This window comes from Gallinula chloropus (genome assembly GCF_964237585.1).
Source record: "Gallinula chloropus genome assembly, chromosome: 5".
Lineage (NCBI taxonomy): Eukaryota > Metazoa > Chordata > Aves > Gruiformes > Rallidae > Gallinula > Gallinula chloropus.
Window position 1 is genome coordinate 50819412 of NC_140090.1, and position 24170 is coordinate 50843581.

At 40.1% G+C, this 24170-nt stretch overlaps 1 protein-coding gene across 1 annotated transcript in view; it reads right to left on the reverse strand.

Annotated features, from left to right (window-relative positions):
* The window catches only part of BICC1 (BicC family RNA binding protein 1), a gene marked incomplete at both ends in the record, with an annotated part of 108123 nt that overhangs the window by 32185 nt on the left and 51768 nt on the right, over nt 1-24170 (reverse strand). Inside the window, one exon of the mRNA XM_084265088.1 lies at nt 20424-20493. Coding sequence (XP_084121214.1) covers nt 20424-20493 — 70 coding nt within the window. The remainder of the gene's footprint in view (nt 1-20423; nt 20494-24170) is intronic.

A 24170-nucleotide genomic window follows, 5' to 3' on the forward strand; every position in this document is an offset into this window, starting at 1 on the left:
TGCACAGTTTCTGCCACAGCTCTAAGGGAAGCAGTTTATGTGCAACCCTTTGCTCTTTGTACAGCTGCAGTTACTAGTCAGCTGGGAGGCATTGCTCTTCAATCCTGCACTGCAACAGCTGTACAGTGGTGGAGCCTACTATCCCCTCCTTACTTCTTGCCACCGTTTATAAGAACAGAAGTATATACAAGTACACACTGAGACATTCATCATGCAGAGACTGGGTAAAACACTGGCCTCAAACAAAACCCAACAAGCGCTGTGGAACATCTGGTAGGGCAGAGAAAAAAATAAATCTTATTTCTCAAGTGTAGTTTAAAAGAAATCCCTAAAACCTGCAACAGGCTTCAGCTAGTTAAAGAGAAATACCTGTTGGACATAGCCTCCCAAATGAAAAGAAATAAAATGAGGCACATTTCTACATCAAAACATAGCTAAATCCCACATTCGGGTCTCTCAACCTTGAAACATTCCAGCAGAACTCTGAAAACAAACGATTAGAGTGCCTCAAACTAAGTAAATATTAGTCAGAAACATCAGATAAGCTTTAAAAAATGAATTACCTGTACAACTTATTATTTTTGGAGAAATAAATATTGATGACTGATTTCGGACCCAGTGACAGAAGAAATGAAGTTGAAAAGACTTCTCTTAAAGCATAAGCAAAGAGGTAAGGCAAGGAAGAGGTAACAGAACGTATAGCAACTGAAACAGAAAAGCGACTGCATTTCAAGGGAGAAGGGGAAGGCCAAGGTGGAGAAGAAGAAAACCTGAAAAGAAGAAATGAGAATGAATTAATTGTAATCACCCAGAGACCCAGCAACACAGTTCCCGTTTCTCACCACCATAATTAGCTTAAATCCCTTAACTTTTTCTAAAGAAGGTCAGTAGGGACATTTCTATAAATGCATTTAGGCACCAACAGGCACACACTGCACACAATTCTGCTACTTCTCAGGCAGTTCTTCAGCCTTCAGCCTAGCAGCCACCCAAAGCAAGGCAACCTCTCAGCAGGGGACACTGCCTGGTATGTCTTAGTTTTTCAGCACAGAACTAATGAATTTGGAGTTCATTACTTAATGTCTGTTGCCATTGTATCTCAAAGCACAAACACAGAGCCACAATGCTTTGGAAAGAAAATAAGGGATGAAGGGAAGAAAAAAAAAAAAAACGTTGAAGTATTGTATGATCAATTTAATAGAGGACTTAAACAACCCACAACATTCCCACCAAAAAACACCACCGTTCTATCTTCACTGTAGACTCATTCAAGGTTACAGTTTTGACACATAAGCCTTGAGATAATTTTAGACACACAAACACTTGTAAAAAAGTAATTGTGGCTGTGTTTTGCTAAATAAAAAGCCTCCCAGCATCTGACTCGTGACTTAAAGTGCAAAGAAGGTTGAGCCTGAGGCACACAAATTCTCTCACATCCAATTCCAACTCCACTTACTTCACATCCTCCTACGCCCCGACTGCTGCCGTGCCTCTCAATATCATCCTACTGCGCCGCACCACGGGAGGTGGTCTTTACACAGGCACTGGGAAGTACTAATGCTGCGGCTGGAACAGGAGGATGCAGCCAGTGCTCAGCAAAGACTGCAGCACTAGATTACCTGAGCAAGCAGAACTGCCAGCTTAAGAAGCACTATGAAATGAAACATTGTCCAAGATGGAAACAGCTGGTTCTTCACAGGACACCAGACACCTGGTGACTAAGGCCCAAGTCAGCTAAACATAGTATTTTTGGTTACAGTTACAAATAATCTATTGCCTTCTCTCCTTTAGTATCACAATTCCACAAAGCAAAATGGATTCTCGCAGTGAGTTTCCCTTTCCTGGATTATGACCTTTTTAGAAGTTCTTATTTCAACTGTGTTGCTGATGCATGTGGTGGAATTATTAACACAAAAAATATTCGTTTAAATTCTGTAAACAAATACCATTGCCTACAATAGATAGATGCTAAGGAAGAAAATCCTCCTTATCTCTTCCTTGAAGCTATAAGGTGGCAGTCATTTTCTTTTTGACTCAAAGTTCAGATCATTGCCACACACATTACATTTCTACATCTTGGGTTTGAAATGTTAAATATCAAGACAGATTTTAGTGTTAATATTAAACACATGGTGTTGAACTGAAAATTGCTATGATTGTTATCAACTGCTTTCTGCCTTCCATTGGAGAAGACTACCTCTCTTAATTTTTAAGAGCACAAGGTGCCTATGTTTTTACAGCCAGAAAGCAATGCATTGCTGTAGTGCAGGCTATATTTTCCAGGAAGAAAGCAAACAGGTAGATAGGGAAGCAGTGTTTCCATCTTTCTTCTGCATCCACATTTGTGATCCCAGAATCACTAGGTTGGAAAAGACCTTTGAGATCAAGTCCAACCATTCCTGTCCTCTACTACACCATATGATGAGCACCTCATCTACCCATCTGTTAAACACACCCAGGGTCGGTGACTCAACCCCCTCGCCAGGCAGCCTGTCACAGATAAGCCTTTTGGGGAAGAACTTTTTCCTAACGTCTAATCTGAACCTGCTCTGGTGCAGCTTGAGTGATGTACCTGATGAAAAATATTAGTTACTGAGCGGAAATTTATGACTGCTGCAAAAACTTCAGGGTGTTTTCATACATATGATTTTTTATATCAATAGTGAATTACACATTTTAATCATATAATAAGCTACCATTTCTTGTACTTTTAGCATGGTAATATTTATATGGCACTAATCAGTATATCTTACATTAAAAGGTTATTCTTATTCACAGACATTAAATCATTTTCTCCAAAATCACAGGTGTTTTCCAGCCGATCTGGAAAGTGAACCTTCATCTCCTAAAGACCACTGACCTACTTAAAAGCTTCTACTTTTCTTTTCAGGGAAGGGTTCCTAGCAAGTAGCCACTGAACTATCTACACTGTTCCTCCGTAAGTGTAATTTATTTCTGATATGCTCAAAAAAACCATCTGGAAGATGTCAAGTGTTGCCTTTTAAATCAGGAAGTCATCCCTGAGCAGTGCTCAGATGAAGTTTCTCTGCATCTCCTGTTTCCATCTGTCTCTCCAGTAGCAGACCAATAGCAAAACTCACCTCTAGAAAGTTAATTGCCTTCAGAACACCTGTGTGATGTGAGTTTCAGCATTCTGATAAATTGCTTTTCGTGTGCCCCCAAATTGAATTTAAATAGAAGGATAGGAATCCCAGGGTGGAAGACAATCAGTCTCCATTTTACAGATAAGCACAGTATAGAGCACATTGGAACTTATCTGCTAATACCTAGAAACCCTAAAAATCCAAAACCTCAGTTAATTCCAGCTCTCACTGAAAGACTGCAACAAATTTATATAATCACCAGTAATTTAGCCACAGTGATAAGGGTTTATATTAGAACATTCCAGAGCTTGAAACTTCAGTTTGAACTACAGTTCCTGCCAAGTGCCCTCACTGGATGTTGAGCCCCTTGATAATTCCCATCACATTACAACCGCCTTTGTATTTTGGCTCTCCCTTATCTGCCTAAGTATAAGCAAATCACTGTTTGTCGTGGCAAGTACAACAAGCACTAATCAACAATAGAATACCCCCAGACTTTTTTCCTACTCTTCATACAGGAAGAAAATACACTTCAGATCACTCTGCTGTAAATTTACTTTGGGCACCAGGCCCACCAGCTCTCTCCTTCGCTATGGAGGGTTTGTTTCCTTCCTTAAATCATTCAGAAATAGGACCATAAACACGTCATGTCTTTCTCTGGACTGATACTTATTCATGACTTGATGTTTTTGCATTGAACCAGCCTTCACTGCTGTAGGCACACACTCCAAGCACTGAAGAATCAACCAACCTCAAAGCAGAGAAAAGGCTCAAGCAGATATGACTTTAGAAGCTCAGTTGTCACCTACACTATACACCAAGTGGGGAGAGAATTAAATGAACTGTCTGTTTTCTGAAGTGGTAGCAACCTGGAGGCTCGTTTCACTAACTCCAGTACATGTGCCAGCTGCTGGCACAAGGGATGCTGCGGATCTGTGCCTGTCTAACTGCTCGGATCAAAGAGAACCAATGAGAACTCCCGTGACCAAGTTTCTAATTGTCTGGGACAGATTTCTCTTCATTTATTTATTGCAAAACCGGGAGGAGTTATTTATGCTTGGGTCAGCTCCTCTAGAAACAAAAGAAATAAATGAACTTGTGATCTAAGCACAACAGTTCCTTAATTTTTAAAGTACACAATTATAGCGTTTGGGGAATTTTTCTTTGGAATATGAGAGACAGTAAGCACTGACAGTTTCTCATTTACAGAGAAAGTTAACAAAAAGCAGACTAGCTCATAATACAGCGACTGCAATGCATGCTGTAATTAAGCTGGCATTCCAAACAATAAACACAGTGTCAGCAAAAGACCTGCTTTAAATCTTTAACTCAATTACGTATTGATTGCCTTAGCAACACGTTACAGAAAATAACAAAAGTTTGTAAATGGTACAGATGACAAGCAATAGCTAAAAGCTGCGACAGGTAGGCTATAAGGTAATTGGGAAACTTAGCAGGGAGTACCTAAGGTGAATAGTTAGAGAATTATTAAAACTATAAAGTCTCTCTTCCTCAATGCATCATAAGCACAGGATGCAGTTGAACTTTTCCAGCTGTGCACCTCAGCCTGAGGAGAGCAGTCACTCATAAGAAATCAAGCTTGCATATTTTGTGGGCATACATGCAGGCTGCAAAACATGCAAACACTCTTAATTTTTGCTCTAAATTGCCAGGAGAATGTGGTGAGGTACAAGAAATTTGGGCCCTCAGGTAGAGAATACAACTGCTTAGAAAGAGGGTGAGATGAAACTTAAATCATCGTTTTTCAAGTTCTATATTCAGTTTAAAGTAAAAAAAAAAAATTCCAGCGCTAATTTTCCACTAATTCTTTCTTTACAGCAAAAAGAATCAAACCAAAACAAAAAATCCAAACCAAACCCAACCAGGCCCTTCCAGCATCCCCTACAAACCCATCACATCCCACCTATTTAAACCAGGAAAGCACAGAGCAACAGCTGTGAAAAAACAATGCTAATATAGCTGAAAATCATCCCCACAGTTCAGCTGTCTAAATACTTGTGGGAGAAGACAAATTTGCCATCAAGCATAGAAAAGTCAAAGTCAAATTCTAGCTAGCACATACAGTAAGAAGTAAAAATGGATATAATAATAATAAACTCATGCAGTTTTCAAGAAGCGGCCTTTAGCTGTTTTACTCAGACAGATTTGAACCAGGATTAAAGGATTTTTGCAAATAGTTGGGTTTGGTTACTGCTACTACCAGACCTAAGAGCAATTCCAAAACCTACCTGCAAACATGAGACTTAGAAAGACATGCTGCTTCAGAGAAACTCAGATGTATGACCCAGCACTCCCCTCATGCTACTACACCAGTTTAACTGCTGAATGCCAATGCTGGGCATAGGATTACGTCAATAATTTAATTAGTAGCCCCTCGATGTCTAGATGAAGTTCAGCCTGCCCATGCCAAACCTCTCCCCTATTATTAAGCCAGTGGCAACTTAAGGAGGTCAGGAAGCAAGGAAAAACATCCATTTTAATAGCAGGAGGAAGCCTATAAGATTTTCAGACCATATAAATCTTCAGCGGCACAAATACAAACCCTCTGTCTCCCACCAGTCCCTATTTACTCATCCAAGCCTCCTGGAGTCCCACCTTCCTTCGGAGTGGCACAGTAGGTTTAAAAAGCAGACTCTTCATCCTCTCACAACAATTTCAGAGCCTGTCCTTCCAACTCGGGGCAAGTCTGAGAGCTAACTGTCCCACAGCTTCCTTCGCAGAGGCTTTAGCGGGCAGGAAGGCATTGGCATGCAGAACTGTCATACAGCTCTTGATAACCACTCACTCTGATCTACTCACAGAATCACAAGGTTGGAAAAGACCTTTGAAATCATTGAGTCCAACTGTTTCTGTCCTATGCTAAAACCATACCCTTAAGTACCTTATCTACCAGTCTTCTAAATACACCCTGGCTCGGTAACACAACTCCCTCCCTGGGTAGCCTGTTCCAGGCCCCAACAACTCTTTCAGGGAAGAACTTTTTCCTAACATCTGATCTGAACCTGCCCTGGTGCAGCTTGAGCCCATTTTGTCTTGTCCTATCTCCTGTCGCCTGGCTGAAGAGACCATCGCCCATCTCTCTACAACCTCCTTTCAGGTAGTTGTAGGCAGTGATAAGGTCTCCCCTCAGCCTCCTCTTCTCCAGGCAGAACACCCCCAGTGCCCTCAGCTACTCCTCATACAATTTGCCCTCCAGCCCCTTCATCAGCCTAGTTGCTCTTCTCTGGACATTGCCCTACTCCAAGCACCCGCTGTACACCCAACTGGCTCTGTACACCTAACAGGGCAGTGGAAGGGCAGGGAAAGCACAGCTGGGCTGCTACACATTACAGCCTTGGTTCCAAAGACACAAGATGTTGGGCTAACCTGCTGCTCACTAGCAGAGCTGGCTGCAAGAGCGCACTGGTCACCTGCTTGGTTTTCAATACCTAGGCGCTGCTAACGGCAGAATGCCAGCTGGGAAATAATACAACTAAATGTGGTTGGTGCTGCAGAAGGAGGAGCAATGGGGAGTTAAAGCCAAAATACTCTGCAGATTTTCACCCGTGAGGAATGCCACTCCCCAGCACTGACTCCCACCCCAGCTCTATGCTCATATTGGTTGTCCTGCCAGCAGACAAGACAGAACAGTAAGAGAACACCAGTTGCAGATACAGATTTAGGAACCTAAATTTAGGCACCCAAACATAAGTTACCAGACATTCGTTTTCAGCTGCTGAAGCCAGCTGTGACTGCCTCGAGTTTTATTTACTACAGTGACGAAAGAAGAAAAAAAAAGGAAATAAAATCTCTGCCTGTCATTTTATAAGCAGGGCGGTGGGGTGAGGCGGGGGGAGGCACGCATGCACTAAAACTTATTGCCAAGAGTCTCTTACTTCAGAAGTTCTTTCTTTGGACTGATATGCTATTTATACTTTTAAGTGGGTTTGTTTTGGTTTTTTTTTATGAGTCAGCAGATTAAATGCATAATACATTTTGCCATAAGCTCATGGACTTCACTACCTTGTTTGTCCTGTGTCTCACTAATAATTCATGCTACAAATGGTCTCCTCCCTAGGAGGAAAACAAACCAGTTACTAATGCCCTGCCCTCACTTTGGGACAAACCCTTTCTTTACTTACAGAATCCGTAAATTCACTCCCATCCCTAGTACACAGATGTTCCTGCAGTGCCCTTCAGTAAGCATCAAAATCAGGACCAGCTCCTTAAAAGCCTCAGAAATGAAGGACTGAACTCATGCCCCGGTGCCTGTTTAATCTGTGGCATACAGTGATATTGAAACCCCCTTCTTCAGTGCTGGGCATCCAATGTCCTTCTCCAAGCATCCTGTGGTGAATTCCCATTACCGAGCTGTTACTAATTACAAAAGATTTCTCCAATGTGTTTTGAGTGTCACTTGCCTTCTGACAACTTGATGACACTGGCAAGTTTTATAAACACATACTATCCCATCAATCAACCATCAAAGAAAACCCTGCCCAGTATGTGACAGCGCATCATATATAACAGAAGATGCTACATTTCGATCTTTTTAAGCAGAGGAAGTCCCTGGACCTCCTAAGGTTTTAGGCACATCTCCTGCAAGCAGGAAACAACAAACACCACACCCAAACAGTCATATTCAGTGGGTTCCACCCCCCAAAAGCATATGCTGAGTCTGAAAGCTTGGATTTCTTGGAAGTGACCAAAGGTATCTCTATAAGCAAGTCAGTTCGTGCCTGTAATTCTCCCACGGGCAGGATAACTAACGCAAGCGTCACTTCTCACTGCACTCCATGACAATAATAACAGAGGATGAGAACTATACCTGGGAATGTATTTTGCACATGTATAGCTTATCAGAACTTTACAAATTTATTGCCAAAAATTGTGGTGGGAACTGCTCAGCATTGTAATGTTTTAAATAAGCTCCACAAAAAAGCTCCCGTTTTCTGGAAGCCCAATATTTACTCAATTTACTTTCTTGGCTAATTTCACAACGCTGGAGGAGAATAATAAGTAGTTTACATTATTTGGCATTGCACTGGATACAAATCCAATAAGCTAGATGACAGTTGCATTCTAATTTAATCCTTTTTATTGCTATCTTATGCAATATCCTGAACTCTCATGGACTAAAAATTAATGTTTTGCGTTCCCAGTATTTTAAAACATCCGTATGTTTTGACACAAAACAAGACATCTGTTAACTGCTCAGCAAATTGAGATTGGATTCATCTAAATGTCATCTTTAGGGAAGTAGCACACAGGTATTAGAGATGAGAATAGCGACACATTAGACATATAATTGCTAGCCTAGGACAGTCATGGACATGTGTATCACTGCAGTGGTGTTTACCAGCTTGTCTCCATGATATTCCTCAAGCAGAAACTTTAAACTAGGATTGGAAACCATACTGCAGACTAGGATATGCATTGGAAATCCATGTGAGACACCTGTGAACCTTCCTCTCTGCTTCTTGACAAATCCATTTACACCCATTCCTTCCCCCACATCTTCCTCTTCCCACCTCCCATCTGTTTTCCCATTATCTTTATATCACCTTCATCATTTACTCTTCATTATTCTACTCTTTCAAAAGCCTCATTTTGGGAAGACTCACAACTCTAACCTTATTTTTCCACTGTTCACTTGCTGAATCACATCTACCTCTTCCTCATTACCTTCAGTTCCTTCATCCGTCTCCCACTTCCTTTCCATGTCCCTCACTGTCCCTACTTCCCTCCCAGCTTTTCCCTTTCCCACAACTATCCTCCATTAACAAGAGATCAGTCGCCTTCCACTTTCATGGGAGCAAGCACAGGGAGTGTATCCACTGAACCTCGGTGACTAGGCTTGGTCCATAAACACTGCATAGGTCTAGTGAGACTGCATAGGTCTCACTAGTGCTACTATATCAATTCAGGAGCTTCAACTGCCACCACACAGCCAAAACTACAGGCTACCAGGTTTCTCAACAAGCGTTTACCACAAAATTAACAATTATTTTGTAATGGCTAAAAATCTGTGAGCAGAAAAAAAATAATAAATCAATCACAAGAGCACTCTATGCCCTGACTTTTGTTCTCTTCAGATCTGCCTTGCTTACGTTAGTCTTGCCAAAAAAATCAAGGAATAAAATGACTAGTACGGTTCATACAAAGTTAAGTTTGTAAGACTCCCAACGGTCTTAAGTTTGGGAGTTAAGTTTGTACAGAAGAAAAACTTAACTTTCTGAAAGTGGTATTATAATTTTTCTGGATATTCCCTACTACTGCTATTCCAGAAAAATTGTATGATTCAAATTACAGTTTCTAGAAGAAGTCATTAAAGAGACATTCTATCAGCAATGGGTTTATATGTTTGCACTTGGTCTTTGGCGCTGACTCACATCTATATTTAGAATGCACAGTATAAAGAACGATTGAAATCAAAGCCACTATAACACACAGATTTGGAGGGACAGGATGATACTCACTTACATTGTAATTCTAGAGACCTTATAGGGGCTGCACAGGTTGAATAGGGGACTGCAGTAGCCAGCCCTCCCCAGCAGCAGGAAAGCCTGGAGCATCAGGCAAGTCCCTGGCTCTCCTCAGGGACACTACAGAAATACAGTATTAAGAAACTGAAAAGACTACGAAATTTATCAGTTGCAGAGTATCACACGTGCTGTATTATTCCTTCACTGATAGTGGTAAGCATATAATTGTTTGTTCAGGGAGGTTATTTTTTTTTTTTAAACTGTGACAAGCCCCTGAAGTGGATTTCGGCCAGGCACACGTTAGTTTTGCCATGGTTTTGGAAGCTAATTTGGGGTCCTGGTCTCCTCCACTCAAGCCATTTTTGTTCCAAATCCTAACAAAAAGAATTGAATACCATTCACTAACACAACACATCACTACCATTCGCTGAGTGGTGCTTAAGGCATAACTGATGTGTTCAAATTATCACCCGCAGCTAGGTCTGCAGTAAGTTATCTGACCAGCATTTTCTGCCATCTGACGAGCACCACTGACAGCACAGGCTATAAACACATTTCTGTAATCTTATTTCTTTTGAGAATGCTTACAGAATTTTATTTTAGAGGTTGGAAGGGGCCTCCAGAGATCGAGTCCAATCCCCCCACCAAAGCAGGCTCTGTAGGACAGGCAAATGCTTATCTATATTGGTTCAAGATCAAGTCAGAGAGACCAATTTTAAGTATTTCAGAGGATGCCCATTACAATCCAGCATAATTAGAGAAAGTGTAAGATAACTGAGCAAGCATCCTATCTTATAAAGGGCTTCTGAAGTGAAGGTATCCTCCATCTCAGATGATATAACTCAGTTTTATTTCAAGCTAATTGCAGGGTTTACAAGAGCTACATAAGCATCCCCGTTGATACTAATTAGTTCATTTTCACCTAAGAGGAAATGCCAAATTATGTTAGTTTTGTTGCAGAAAAGTAAAGTACAAAACCAAATATAATACCTTTCTAAGGAACACAAAGAACTTGCAAAATCCCAGATTGTGTACCAGATCTGACTGAAATTTTATGAAGCAACTACAGATACAAGTTATCTTCCCACCTCCAATCTTTTCAGCATATTCCAGAAGCATTAAAGAACATCCTTTACCTGCTGACATGACTACCTTAAATACACAGAACTACACTGTTGGGAAATCCATGTGCTGGTAAAACATGAGCACAAGGTAAAATAACCCTCTGCTCATCTAGCCAGTTAATAGCTAGACAACTGCATAACAGGGTGAATCTTTTTCCTTGTCCTTAGTGAGGTAAAAGAAAAGCTGCAAAGGAACACTGCTCCACACGGGAGCACTGACACAGAATACCCAAACCAAGGGTTCTGTTGTCATGGGCACCAACAAGGCATTTATGCCAAGATTAAGAAAACCTTTACTGAACCGGTATTTAAGTCAGACCTACAAGTTTATGACCTAGGAACCAAAACGAAATAGCTGTAAAAAAGATTTTGCTGACAAAAGAGCACAGGCCACAATAAACCAGCAGCCCTGAATGCCATCTCCATCGTTGGGTTTGACACCAGGCCATGCTAGGCTGGAGGGCTGAGCTGCCTAGCAGGTAGCTATGGAGGCAGAGGGACAGACCTTAAACATGCAGTATGGCAGGAGAGGTAAGGCCACAATTGTGCTGTTTGGCAGCTGTGAAAACAGAAATGGAATGGGGAGGGAACACAGAACTACCAAAAGCAGTTACTAGTCTTCTCTTCAGGAGCACTTGGAAACTGCACAACCAAGTGCAGCTTAATCATTATTCACAACATACAGAATAGGGCCATCCTACAAGTACAGCGATCAAGAGCTACTGCGCCTATTGCTACTGTATGAACCTGTCTCAAACTAATGCACTAGGAACCCATTTCCACTTACAGATAGGAAAGACACAGAGTAACTTCAGAAAGTCATCAGTGCCTTTTTGCTGAGCTACATGTATGCAGGTAGAGCACTGTTCTTCTGAGGGAACAGGTTCCTACAGCACAGAGCCATCAAGCCATCACCGCCACCCACCTTACCTGACCAGTTACTGACAGGGGACTATTTCCCTTGACTGGTAAAAGTGGTTATCTGCACAATGAAGGGAAGGCCCCCAACAGCACTGCAAGAGCCTAAGCAATCCTGGGATCAGGAGCAGTGATAGAGCTGCTGGCTGAGCTCCAGCTGGTTCACAGCACATTCTGGTCTTTGTGAGCAGCCGCCTTACATTGGGCAATTAGAACTGCTGCACTGACACCGATGCTGAGGTAATAGACATTAAAACCTGATCATGAACCAATACAAAAGGCACCTTTGTTCTTAAACACTTCAGAGGCTTGGATGCTTTCTTTGCTGCATCACTTGATTTTCCTAGTCAAAGATGATAGAGCAGGCTGCAGTTGTTCAGAAGTGGACATTGCTACATATGTTTTCAGCTCCTATCAGAATTAGGGCACAGCCCTGTAGCACAGTTAGCACAGTTCTCAAAAGCACCTTAGTGGATTAGAAGCTAGTTTGTCAAAAAGCACCATGTACCACTGCGGGTCTCCAAGGGCCTGATTAACTCCCCTCCCTCCACTTTAAGTGAAGCTTAAATGTAAGCAAATTAAGGCACTATCCACCGCACTGAATTTAAGGTAGGAAAATCAACTGATTAAATCCCGTTTACCCTCTTTCACTCTGTTTTGGGTGGGGTTTTCTGTAAAAACAGCAGAAGCTACAATTATTGTAACCAAAAGCAGCAGGCAGAGATTGGAAGGTAGGTTAGGAACAAAATTTGACCAAAACTATGAATACCTGCTGTTACAGTATTTGTTTCATTATCGAGTCTGAAGTATCTGATAGTCCTGGGGTGCTGTGTGAACCCGCTCAGGTAGGGCTGGCTTAGCATTTAAGACCGACATGCAAACCAAAACTCAATGCGTTATTGCATTCAGAGAAACACAAACTGTAAACTTTTTACAGTAATTTACAGTGAAGAGTATTTTTCTTAAGCTTAAAGACTTCTAAATCAGCCACACAGATCTTTAGGAGCAAACATACAAGCAGTTCCAGCATGTTAAACTTTGTTTCCCGCTATTCACTACATAACTATTGTAGATTCAGAGGTCCTAGTCGATTTTGAAGCGACAGTTGTGAGTGAAATTATAGAACTTATAGTATTTGTGCACGTGGAGACTTAACACAATTTACACAGGCATATGCTTTAGAGGAATAGTAGGATTTACTATTATACTTAAGGAATTAACATCAGATCAAGTGTAATTAGGAAATTCAACTTTTGTAACAAAGTGTTCATGCAACTTAAGCCACCTCTGAAATACACAATCACAGAATCACTGTGCATTAGGAGTTGGAAAGGACCTTGAAAGATCATGTAGCCCAAACCCCCAGCCAGAGCAGGATCACCCAGACTAAATCACACAGGAATGCATCCAAGCGTGTTTGGATGTCTCCAGAGAAGGTCTCTACAACCTCTCTGGGCAGCCTGTTCCAGTGCTCTGTCACTCTCAGTGAAAAAGGTGTTCTTTATATTCCAATGGAACTTCCTCTGCTTCAGCTTGCACCCGCTGCCCCTTGTCCTACCGCTGCCATCACTGAGAAGAGCCTGGCTCCTTCCTCCTGACTCTCACCCTTTACATATTTATAAATATTAATGAGGTCACCCTTCAGTCTCCTCTTCTCTAGGCTAAAGAGGCCCAGCTCCCTCAGCCTGTCCTCATAAGGAAGGTGTTCCACTCCCTCCACCATCTTGGTGGCCCTGCGCTGGACTCAGTTAGATTCATACAGCACTTAAAATCTTGTATTTCTTTCAAAGATGAAAAACAAAACCGCACGCTGATGCAGACACACATATTTATCTTCAGGTTGAGCCCATAAACTGCCTGAACTTATGTAAAGCAGTCAGAGAATAAATAGTCTTAACCTCAGTGTCCATATTCACAGGAGATATTTGCTTCACATACACCTGTATTTCAACTTTCCTGACTATACTAATCTTTTCCATGAATAATTTATCAATTCAAATCCCAAAGAGCTGGTATTATACTCCCTCGCTACACTGCACAAACAGCCCAGAGGTTGATATGCAACCAGGCTGGCCTGACATTGACTCGAGTTTCACAAAGTAGGTTAAATATTTGTATCTTTCGTTTTTTTGAAACAAGTTTTTTGACAAATTGAAGAACACAAGCAAAACGAAGCACAAGCAATTCCTCGTTACTATTCACTGCAGCAATGCCTTTAGGAATGGTCTTATAATACTGTAAGGATTGTAACTTATTGAAAGCAACAGAGGCAGAACGTATTATACAAGAGCTCTTGCAGTTTAAATCGATGGGGTTTGGATTGTGGGGAGGTTGTGGGGTTTGTTTGCTTATTTGTTGGCTGTTCTATTGTTGTTTTGGTTTTTTTTTCCAACTCAAGAGTCAAACAAGAACCACTACCTCCATGCCTACCCACAACGCAAAAGAGAAGGTAAAGATCTCCCGGCAAAACAGGGGTAATTAATAGTTGTTTTGCCAACAACTGCAGTTTTTCCACAATACAGCTAGTTCCAAATTACTTTTCAACAAAATTAAAAGCAGGTATAATACATATGCATCATGAGAAAGAGGAAAAAGAAACTAATCTCTCTTCAGCCCAGAATAATGAGGTCATGTAAGGAAAATAGAGAATTAAAAAGTTGTGCTAAGGCTGTTACTAAATATAGAAGGGATAACATGCACATATAAAGCCTAAGAGGAAAACACTGAAGACACTAAAAATACAGCAATCCTACGAATAGTGTTCTATAGACACACATGCCGATACAACAAATAACATTACATACTTCCAACTGCAAGTGCTTCCGTCTTCCAGATGCCAAACTGCTGGAAACAGTCTACAGTTCTCAACTTAGGCAGTTATATAAGACAAAGTAGTAAATGGCCTAAGGTATTAGGTAATTTTTAGGTAGTCTTATACTTGTTTGACCACACTCAGCCTTGGCCAATTTCTCGGGGAAAAATTCAGGTTATATAACTGCACTTTACAAAGACGCCAGCCTCTCAGATACATCAAGCCACCTGGTATTTAGAAAAAGATTAAGTACGTAACAAAGTTTAGAAGCATGTACTGAAATCCTTTTGGTATTCCAGCAATCCTGGTGATAATTGAAAGCAGAAAAATCTATTCGTTTCTCTAAACCTTATATTTATTCCAAAACAGCGTCAATGCAATGAGACAGACTCTCCTAAAGCAAAGGCCAAGACCACCTAACGCCGCTCATACTTTTCACAGTACTCGGTTTCTCAACTGCTGCCTCGCTCCATTGGTTGCTTTGCTTAGGGGTATTTTGGTTTGGTGGGCTTTTCAGGGTTGGGGGTTTGATTGGGAATTTTTTTCCTGGAGTGGGGAGGAGAATCCAGGGAGCTCCAGACATACTAAAAGATGATGATACTGTTTACAGCTCACAACTCCAACAGAAGGATGCTTCATGGGGTTAACAACTCTTCCATTTTCACTGATATTTCATCATAAAATACTATGTGTTCAACATGACCATTGACAATGTCTTACTTGCAGCCATTAATTCCTCAGAACACACAATTTCAAGTTTTATCCATCGTTGGGTTTTTTTTGCCATGTGTTTCACAAATTCCTGCTTGGAAAAGGCAGCCTCTCCTTTGCACAAACGTGGGATTCAGCTCAATTCCAGTATTGCAAGCAATATTGCATAAGTCAGGGATATGATTCTGTTTTAAGAAGTGATGTAATCTCCCCGTGGAGCACGTGTTTGAATTATGACGTGTCTGCACAGGGGACACTAAACTGGCAAGTATAATGCTGAACTGCTCCTCTGTTAACCACTTCTCCATGGTATTTTACTATAAGATATTTAGCATTGAAAGCAGTTCTTACTTGCTGTAAAGTTTTTTTTGACAACCTAAATTGAGAAAATGAAGTATTTCTAAAGAGAAAAAATATATCTGATAAAGCATAAAAACAGAGCAGAATTTTATCAGAAAAGCTACACCAAAGGAGTAAATACCCCAGCACTGTATTTGCACACATACATAAGGCTGCACAGCCTAATTCTACATCTCTCTTCTCTCTCTCCCTGCTTCCTCTCCAAGTGTAAACTGTTATTAAAGTATTGGTAAACACCTGAAACTTGACTTAAAGGTCTTGAACAACAAATAAATATTACATTTTAGCCTACTTGTGGTATTTAAGGCAGCAACTTGTATACAAATTTGACCTTGAATTCACTATGTAGTGACACTGCTGGTTTAGCAAAAACATTAAGTCTCTACTCTCTACCTTTTATCTGTTATAACACCTCCAGGAACATGCAAAGCTCTCCCCTTGTGCCTCAACAATGTTCATGTAAATGGGAACAATATCCTACTATTTCGGTTGAAGTCTCTCACTACAGTCATGTCACTCAAATATATAGTATCAGAGCTGCAAGAAAATCAGGTGAAGAAAGTTAAAGAAACACGACACGGGCTGGATTTTTCACTTTCTTAACCAACTTCAAATGCATCGGTAACAAGGGAGGATAAAATACAGAAACATCAACGGAAAGCAAACAAAAATGTAACAAGCCCCAAAGCGAGAGACAGCAAATGAAAGAACAGGTGAAATGAAATTAGGAGCAGCTCAAGAACAAAAATCAGTGGGCAAAACTCAACAGATGACACAGATGTTAGACACAGCAATCTGGAGAAAGTAGAAGAGGAATGAAAGTATGGGAAGGACAGGAGAAAAAAAAAAAAAGAGTAACAGAAGTTTAGTGCAATTTAAAATAGTAGAAAGTGAAAGAGACCCCAGAGTTATCCCTGCTCTGACCTCAATTTACTTCACATTTCACCTTACTGCATTTTTTTAACCTCCCAAAGCTTTCCCTGCTCCAACTCTCCAAACCAATCCTGCTAGAGCCACTAAGTTTCAAGGATATTAAACGATTCTTATCTTCTCAAGGCTGTCTGCATTCTGAGCTGTTGAAATACAGACATACACCTGTATAGAGTGGGGGAAGAAGTTGAAAGGAAAAGAAACAAAAATGAGTAAGGAGTATGGTTGGTACCTGAACACACAGACATCCATATCCTAAAGATCCTGACGGGCATTTTAAATTACCACTGACAAGCACTGCTGCTGAGCAACAAACATGCTGTTCACCTGCTCCCAATGCATTAAGCTGCACAGATTCATACAAGCGTATGGCCAAGCGAGGATACGGTTTGGGTTAAGACAGCTCAGGTTAAAACAACTAGCAAAATGCACAGAAAACCCAACCCTCTCCAACAACAAAAACAAGCCATGGTTAGTTTTGAACCAGCCTGGTTCCTTGTGTGACAATATAAGGGCCAGTGACAGAAGAGAAGAAAGGGCTGGACAAGAACAGGAAAGCAGGGCACACGAGTATTTTGGGAAGGGAAATGGAAAAAAAATGTTAGCTTTGAAGTCTGGTTTAAAAGTGCTTGTGGAACTATGTCAAATCCTTAGTAGTCAGATGCTAGTCTACTCTGAACTTTTAAAATTTATTCAGTGACAATATCACTCCTGAAGAACCGTGTGGCTGTACTCGATCTAAAGGGTCTCTTCCAACCCAGGTGATTCTATGATAACTGAGTGAAAAAGTCCATTGAAACCAAAAGGGGAATGGATGGAAAAGGTGTTGTCTCAGTTTCATCTTTAATTCATTGGTCTTCAGATGCAAAACCCTTAGAACATGAGGTGTTGGTTCCTTCAGCACCCACATAAAGCAGAGCAGACCGTGCCAGTGCCCACTGGTCGACCACTGTAACGACTGATTACGTCAAGTAGAAGTGCTTTAAGTTGTTTCACTTCCCTCTCTGAAGCCTTAATGTGAAGGAATCTCTTTGTGGAAAGACTACTGGAAGATTTCTATTAATTTGTGTGCTTTCTACAACATGTAATTCAAAAAACTTTAACCCTCATCGCCCCTCAACCCTAGACTGCAGCATCTGTTGCTCATTGAAGCCAGGAAATTCCCGTTTTGGTCTTTATGCTGTTGAGAGTTGATAACTGATTTTTGAATTCTAGCCTTCGCAAAGAGGTATTTAGCAGTCTCGTAGGAAACAAGAAATTTCACTTTGGATGTTTTTTAAATTCTGCAAAATCTTAAATACAGGCACCAGCATTTTGCAATTCAAAGTTTTCAGAAAATATTTATTGATTTAGAGTTAATGAATCACCGTTATGATATTCAATTAAAAATATATTTTGCAATCAATTTAGAAGCTGTAAACTGAATAACATAGAAAAGAAACTACTCTCCGCACTTCAGCTTCATTACAGAAATATTCTCCCACAAGATCAGAAAGATTCTGAGTCTTGTACAGAACTTAATCTTAAAACCTTGTTGAGCCTTAGGCACACCTTGTCTGCAAATTTTAATACCTATATTTTCTTTTGAATTCCGACATATGTACTCTGCCCTAGTAGAGTATAATAGTTTAATACCTGGTCTGGTATGAAAGACCCACAACAATGAGAACAACACAACATAAAGCCCTAAATGCTTCATGATAGACTGAACAACATGACTAATGCAACATCACCAACAGAGATATCTTCCTAACGACTGTTTTTCCCCTGATTTCTTGGCAGGAACCCTGTGAATGACCGGAGATCACAACACCCATCCACAAAATGTGATGCTACTGAAACCACAGGCAAATAATACTAAGAAGTTATGTGAAAAATTTGGTGTTGCTTGACTATGATAGGCTATGGCATATGGCTGGGGTACAGGACTGTCCATATGTAACTTCTTGTCTCGCAACTGGGTTCTGGAGAAATAGCCATGTAGTGAGGGAGCAGGAGATGGAAAAGGATAGCCTGTTCTGAGGTCAAGTCCCCAGACAGTGGCTGGACGGTTGCAGCTCACTGCTCAATCACAAGATGTCATTAAGTGATGCTTGAGCACGTTAAACACTTAGAATAGTTTCCCCTATATACACAGCTCTTGTAGCTGCAAATAGAAAGTTACAGAACCACAAACAGTTGTTCCCAAGCGTAAGCAGAATATGTAAACCACACTTATTTCACAAGCAAGTGGAACCTCCAGGTTAGGGGTTCTTGCACACACATTGTAATTTCCTGAGGTGTACATACACACACAACTCTGCAGAGCAAAGCTAGCCAGAAAGTAGAAGCCCCAACTCCAGAGCCACCCTGCAGTCTGCAAGCATTTGAAACAGTTTTTTAATAGCACAGCAGACTGCTAAAATGCCTACTTAGCAGCCCAGCACTATCTAAAGTTTCTTTTGGCATAAAGACTTTCCAGGATAATCATTCCCGCTGCAGATGTACTCAGTATGCCCAGCTGTATTATGTATTCCCTCCCCTCAATTTCTAGTTTTATTATCAGCTCATAACTTTTAGCTGTTTTATTTCCCCTGGTATTCAAATTCATTCCATAATACTTATACAGCATCGCCACGAATCTAACATTATCTTCTGAGATACTAATAAAGGCGTTAGATATATATATATAAAGCTGCATGTGTGAGTATCAATCCAGCATCCCAGCAAGCCACCTCTTACCCCTCTTCTCATGGCCTTTCATCTTCAGAACTAGGCTTATTTAAATTCAAAAGAAAAGTGTAGGTGCTTCTTTCTTTTTCATTTGAGGGAAGAAAAGAAGTCAAGTCTCCTGCCTCAGTTTCCTCAGGAGCTTTAGCTGTGTGTATCCATTCACAGCATCTCAGGCAGAATACATGTTTGCACACACACATCACTCTCACATTACTACAAACAGTAGTTCCACATATGAATATACACCTACACATAACATCACCATTTTTTTCCAGGCTGAATTCCTTTCCCAGTTTTTACCTCTCAAGTGAGATTCTTTTCATGCAAATTAAGTGGAAAAAAAAAAAAGAAATCTATTTGTCCTTCAAGACCATGTGGGAAAGCACCTCAGAGACTGAACCTTGCTTTACATCATAAAAATTCCATTAATCCTGCACCTTTCTGAAGAGGACATTCGTCTTCCCAGAAGACCATTTAGAAATGTTAGCCTACATATCTACCTAAGCATTCCAAATGTAATGCACAAAGAAATCATTTCAACCAAGCCACTTGCTTGGCTTTTACTCTGCATCACTTTGAACAGACATACACGTGATGTTAGCAAAGAAATACTCAGTCCCAATCATGTTTTTCTTGCATAAGGGGGATGAAGTATTCCATTCAGTCACACCTAGGGTTAACAGAACTAGAAGGCTTATTTCTAAAACACGTTCCAGATTGTATACTCTGTTCACATCAATAGGTTGCCCTTCCAAAAAAAGCACAATTTAAAACATGTAATACTGGCCATTCTTAAGAAACAGCTCTACTTCAGTTTCATAAGAAAACAGAAGAGCACACAGACTGTCTCTGTCAGGGGCACAATGAGCACGTCTTGTTTTAACTGGGCTTGACCAACGCACACTCTGTAGAAAGAAAAAAACACCCACAGGATACCCACTGATCTGCAACATTACTAGAAAGACTGACTGACTCTGGCTGCTGCAAAATAAAGTGATCAAATCAGATTAGACATAGAATTAGATAGAAAAAGCACACACACTGAAGAGAGCAAGTACAACAGTACTGATAAAGTACTTGTAGAAGAGTAAACCACTTAAACCAGGTTTGTATATCAAATACCTATATAAAGTTGAGAACTTCAAGAACAAAGGCTTATAGAAATGGTAGACCGCAAAAAAAATTTCACGTCAAGTATTGACATGTTGACTCTAAAGGCAGAATTGTTTATTCTGTGTATTTCATTTCATAAAGTGAGCAAAAATACCTTTTTTCGATTTTGCTCCAATCTTCAACTTTGATGGCCAAGCAATCTGCGTATTTGTTTCTTCCATAATCTGTTAAAAGAAAGCATTTATGAAAAATTAAGATTTTATTGTTCTTTTATAAAAATCAAAAGTTAATTTCTAGAAAAGACAATGTTTACCATTTTAAAATCTGTTGACCATTAATTACTAAGAAATAGCACAAGTCATTAACTACTTTTCTGGTTTTCTGGAGAAGAATTTTGGACTGGCACGGGTGCAGCTGAGTGCCGATAATTCTAAAGAAAACAGAGAAAAACCAATATACTCAACAGTTTTCATGAAGTTCAAATGGCCACTACTAGCTGCAGCATGCTTTAGGTCCATCGCAGAGGAATTTTCAAATATTTACAACATTCTATCACAATATTTCAAAATTTACACTTCTAGAAAAATATTAATTGCTTATCTTAAAATGACCTGTAAGTAAAGCCTAATGAATTTAAATGAAGTACTTCCGAATGTCCAGAAGTCAAGACACATTGATAGAAAGGACAGGTTTTGGCAGTGTTTTTGAGCCTCCTTTACCTGAAGCAGCTTTTCACTGAAAGCCTAGACTTCAAAATGCTCCCACTCACACTTACACTTTGAAATCTACATGGTGATTTGGCTCCATGTGGACTCTCATTCTGTTGACACCTTTGTTTCAGTGAAAAAGTCCACTAGCCATAGGTGTATTACACCAATTTAATACCAGCACAGAGTTACAGTACATTATTAACACTTGGTAGTAACACACTTAGTAGTAATACAGGAGTAGGAATGGAATGACTAAGACTTCATATATATATATATGAATTAATTTCTAAGAAACACTTCCTTGTCTACTGAAACTAAATACCTTCTCTTTAATATGAGATCTCACCAATAATTATGATGGGATCATACCTCATGACACTTGAGAGGTGAGGGTACCTAATCATCACAAACAAGAAAACAGGCCCTTGATCAAGATGGTGATTATCCACTGGAGTCACTCTCACTTGTCAGGATCTTTCCCAGGCCAAGAGAGACATAACTGGTCAAAGTATTCTGTAAGCAGCCAAACAGGAACTAAACAGAGAGGAATAACCACTTCCCTTGACCTGCTGGGTCTTATTATGGTAGTTAGCAAGTCTGAGTAAAAATACCGTTGCCAGAATAGAAGATCAGTATTTGGGAGAATATTTAATACACATAGTGGTAACATAGAAGTGTCCAACATAAATGAGAACAAAATCCCTGAATTAGAAAAATGGAAAGAATACTCAACTGGTGTTAAGTAGTAAAGAGGCAGGAAAGGAAAAGGAGAGTGTTTTTCAGATGGCAACTCTCAAAGCCTGGTTCTTTCTCTTTAAAGAATATTTCTTCCATTTCCACAGAAGCACTACCAAAAGAAAACCAAACCCAAAATCTATTTGGGCTTTTTGACTGCAGATACAAGTTAGAATTACAACACACTAGAAGTGGGCACTCTCCAAAAAAAGTCAACTCACCAAGGGGCGGGGGGAACTAAGCAAAGCAGTGCATTTCAGTACTTCGAGTCATCTGCATAATTAGCATAAACTGTAATACAAAGCCCAAATTCCAGAGTTATTAATAAAGCCACTTACCAAAGCAGGTAAGTAATGCATTAAGGCAACAGCTACACCACCAATAAGTTTGCCATAATAGCCTAACTCAGAATGAAGACATACACCTCTAGCAATTGTTATCTCCTACATTCACATCCCTGGGATACTCCAACAACTTCCAGATTAGTATGCCATATGGAAAAAACTGGAAGTGTCAGCCAGACTTCATTATACTATATTTTTGGTTTTGGCAACTATTAGACAGTAAGTTACAGCTGAAATAAGACACTTCCAGAGGGGTGAAATTCTAATCAGCAACGTCCACATATTTTTCTCAATTTTCCAATCCAGATGTGAAACAAGCTCTTTCACAGAATTCACTTACATCTGACAGAGGGCTCGGGACCAGGATTATTCTTATTAACGAAACAGGCAATGAAACACACTGAAAATAGGAAAGCTTCACTAAATGGAGAAGGACGGACACCAAAAGAGAGAACAGGGCAGGACTGAGTTGAAGAAGATCCAACATAAAAGGAACCACAAAAAAAGAAAGAGAGATAAGAGAAGCAATTATTATTCAAGACAAGTGTACATCCCATCAGTCCTTTACCCTCTCAATAAAGTCTTAAAGACTTCGGTGTTAAAGAAATCTTCCCCATTTCTCATGCTAAACTGAAACAAAGTGAGAGCCCACAGCTTCAGAGATGGTTCTGGGGGCACAGATTATCTTCCTTCAAAGATGTCCTGACCACGAGCCATTGAGATTTGACCAAGTAATACCCTTAAGCTCTTTGGGGAACCCAATGCTAGAATTGCCACATTAGACCAAAAGGACATTTGGTCACTACAAAGACAAAGTTTATCTCCTGTTTTAGGCAGTCAAACAAAAAAAGTAAATTTGGATGGATTTAAATTAAGTGCACTGAAATATAAAAATGCTCAGAGTATGTGCTGACTTTCCACTCCAAGAAACAAACTTCGTAAGAAACTCCAAGCTGATTGCAATAATCATCTTCTCCAAAATTTTTTAAGTCATACATTATATAGGAAAAAAATAAAATAGCTTTTGCTGTAGCACTTATTTCACTAGTGGAAATAATTAATCTTGCCTGTAAACCATTTGAGAATTTCACCTGCCTAAAAAGATTTGAAATGGGAAGTGATTTCTAGTTTTATCTGATAAATCAGTGCTTTCATGGAAGAGTTTACGAAGAGTTTAAGCTATATTGCTTGCTTTTTTACCTATTGTATCTATTACTTACGTTGTATTTATTGTAACAGCAGGAGTGTGGCACAGGTCCAGAAAACAAGAAAGGGAGATTTTACTATAGCTGTTAAAGGTAAGCATGATGTTGAGAACTCTGCAACAGTGAAACCACATAGCTTAGATCACTGCAGCATCAACTGCTAATCTCTGTTTTATCACTCTTACCCGGGCAATTTCAAGTGCCAGGTTTATTTTTTCAGCCCTGAAAAAAACATGGAAATTAAACCCCTCAAAGCATGTTGCAACAGAATAGTTTTATTAGTGAAAACAAAGCGTTGTGCCACACACCCTGAAAACAGCAATTACTACTCCCCAAACGGACAAAACAGCTGACTGAACTCACTTCACAAGTATGTAAATATACACATGTACTTCAATTATAGAACTTCAGTTACACAACATGTAGAGGAAATTCAGCCTAGGGATGAGGGAATCAAAGTTCCCAATCACCCAGACTCCGTGGCAGCACTTCTGCTTTGGCTTTCTTTCTTTTCACATCAAATAAGTGATAAGGTTTAGACTAATCAATACTCTCTCTTCACCTTGAAGGATCAGCTGACCAAAAGAAGGAGCAGTGAGATTTAATCATGTAGTAAATAATCTCATGCTGCTGCTTCTCAAAATGTGGGAAATGCTAAGCAATAGTTTATCTACATCTTCCCTTCCTCTCTTTCCCCAAGAGAAACGGCGGTGTTTACGCAGCCAAAATATGTAAGCTGTTCTCAGTGGAGAACATACAGAAGATGACACAAGATACTGGAAGACAGCAACAAAACAAGTAAGACTGTGCCCTGACCCTGAAAAAACTGGCTTCAGTCACAACTCATTGAGCCTTCATGACAAAAATCTCTAGCTGTAAGGCAGCTGGAGGAAAAGTTTTTGGCTTC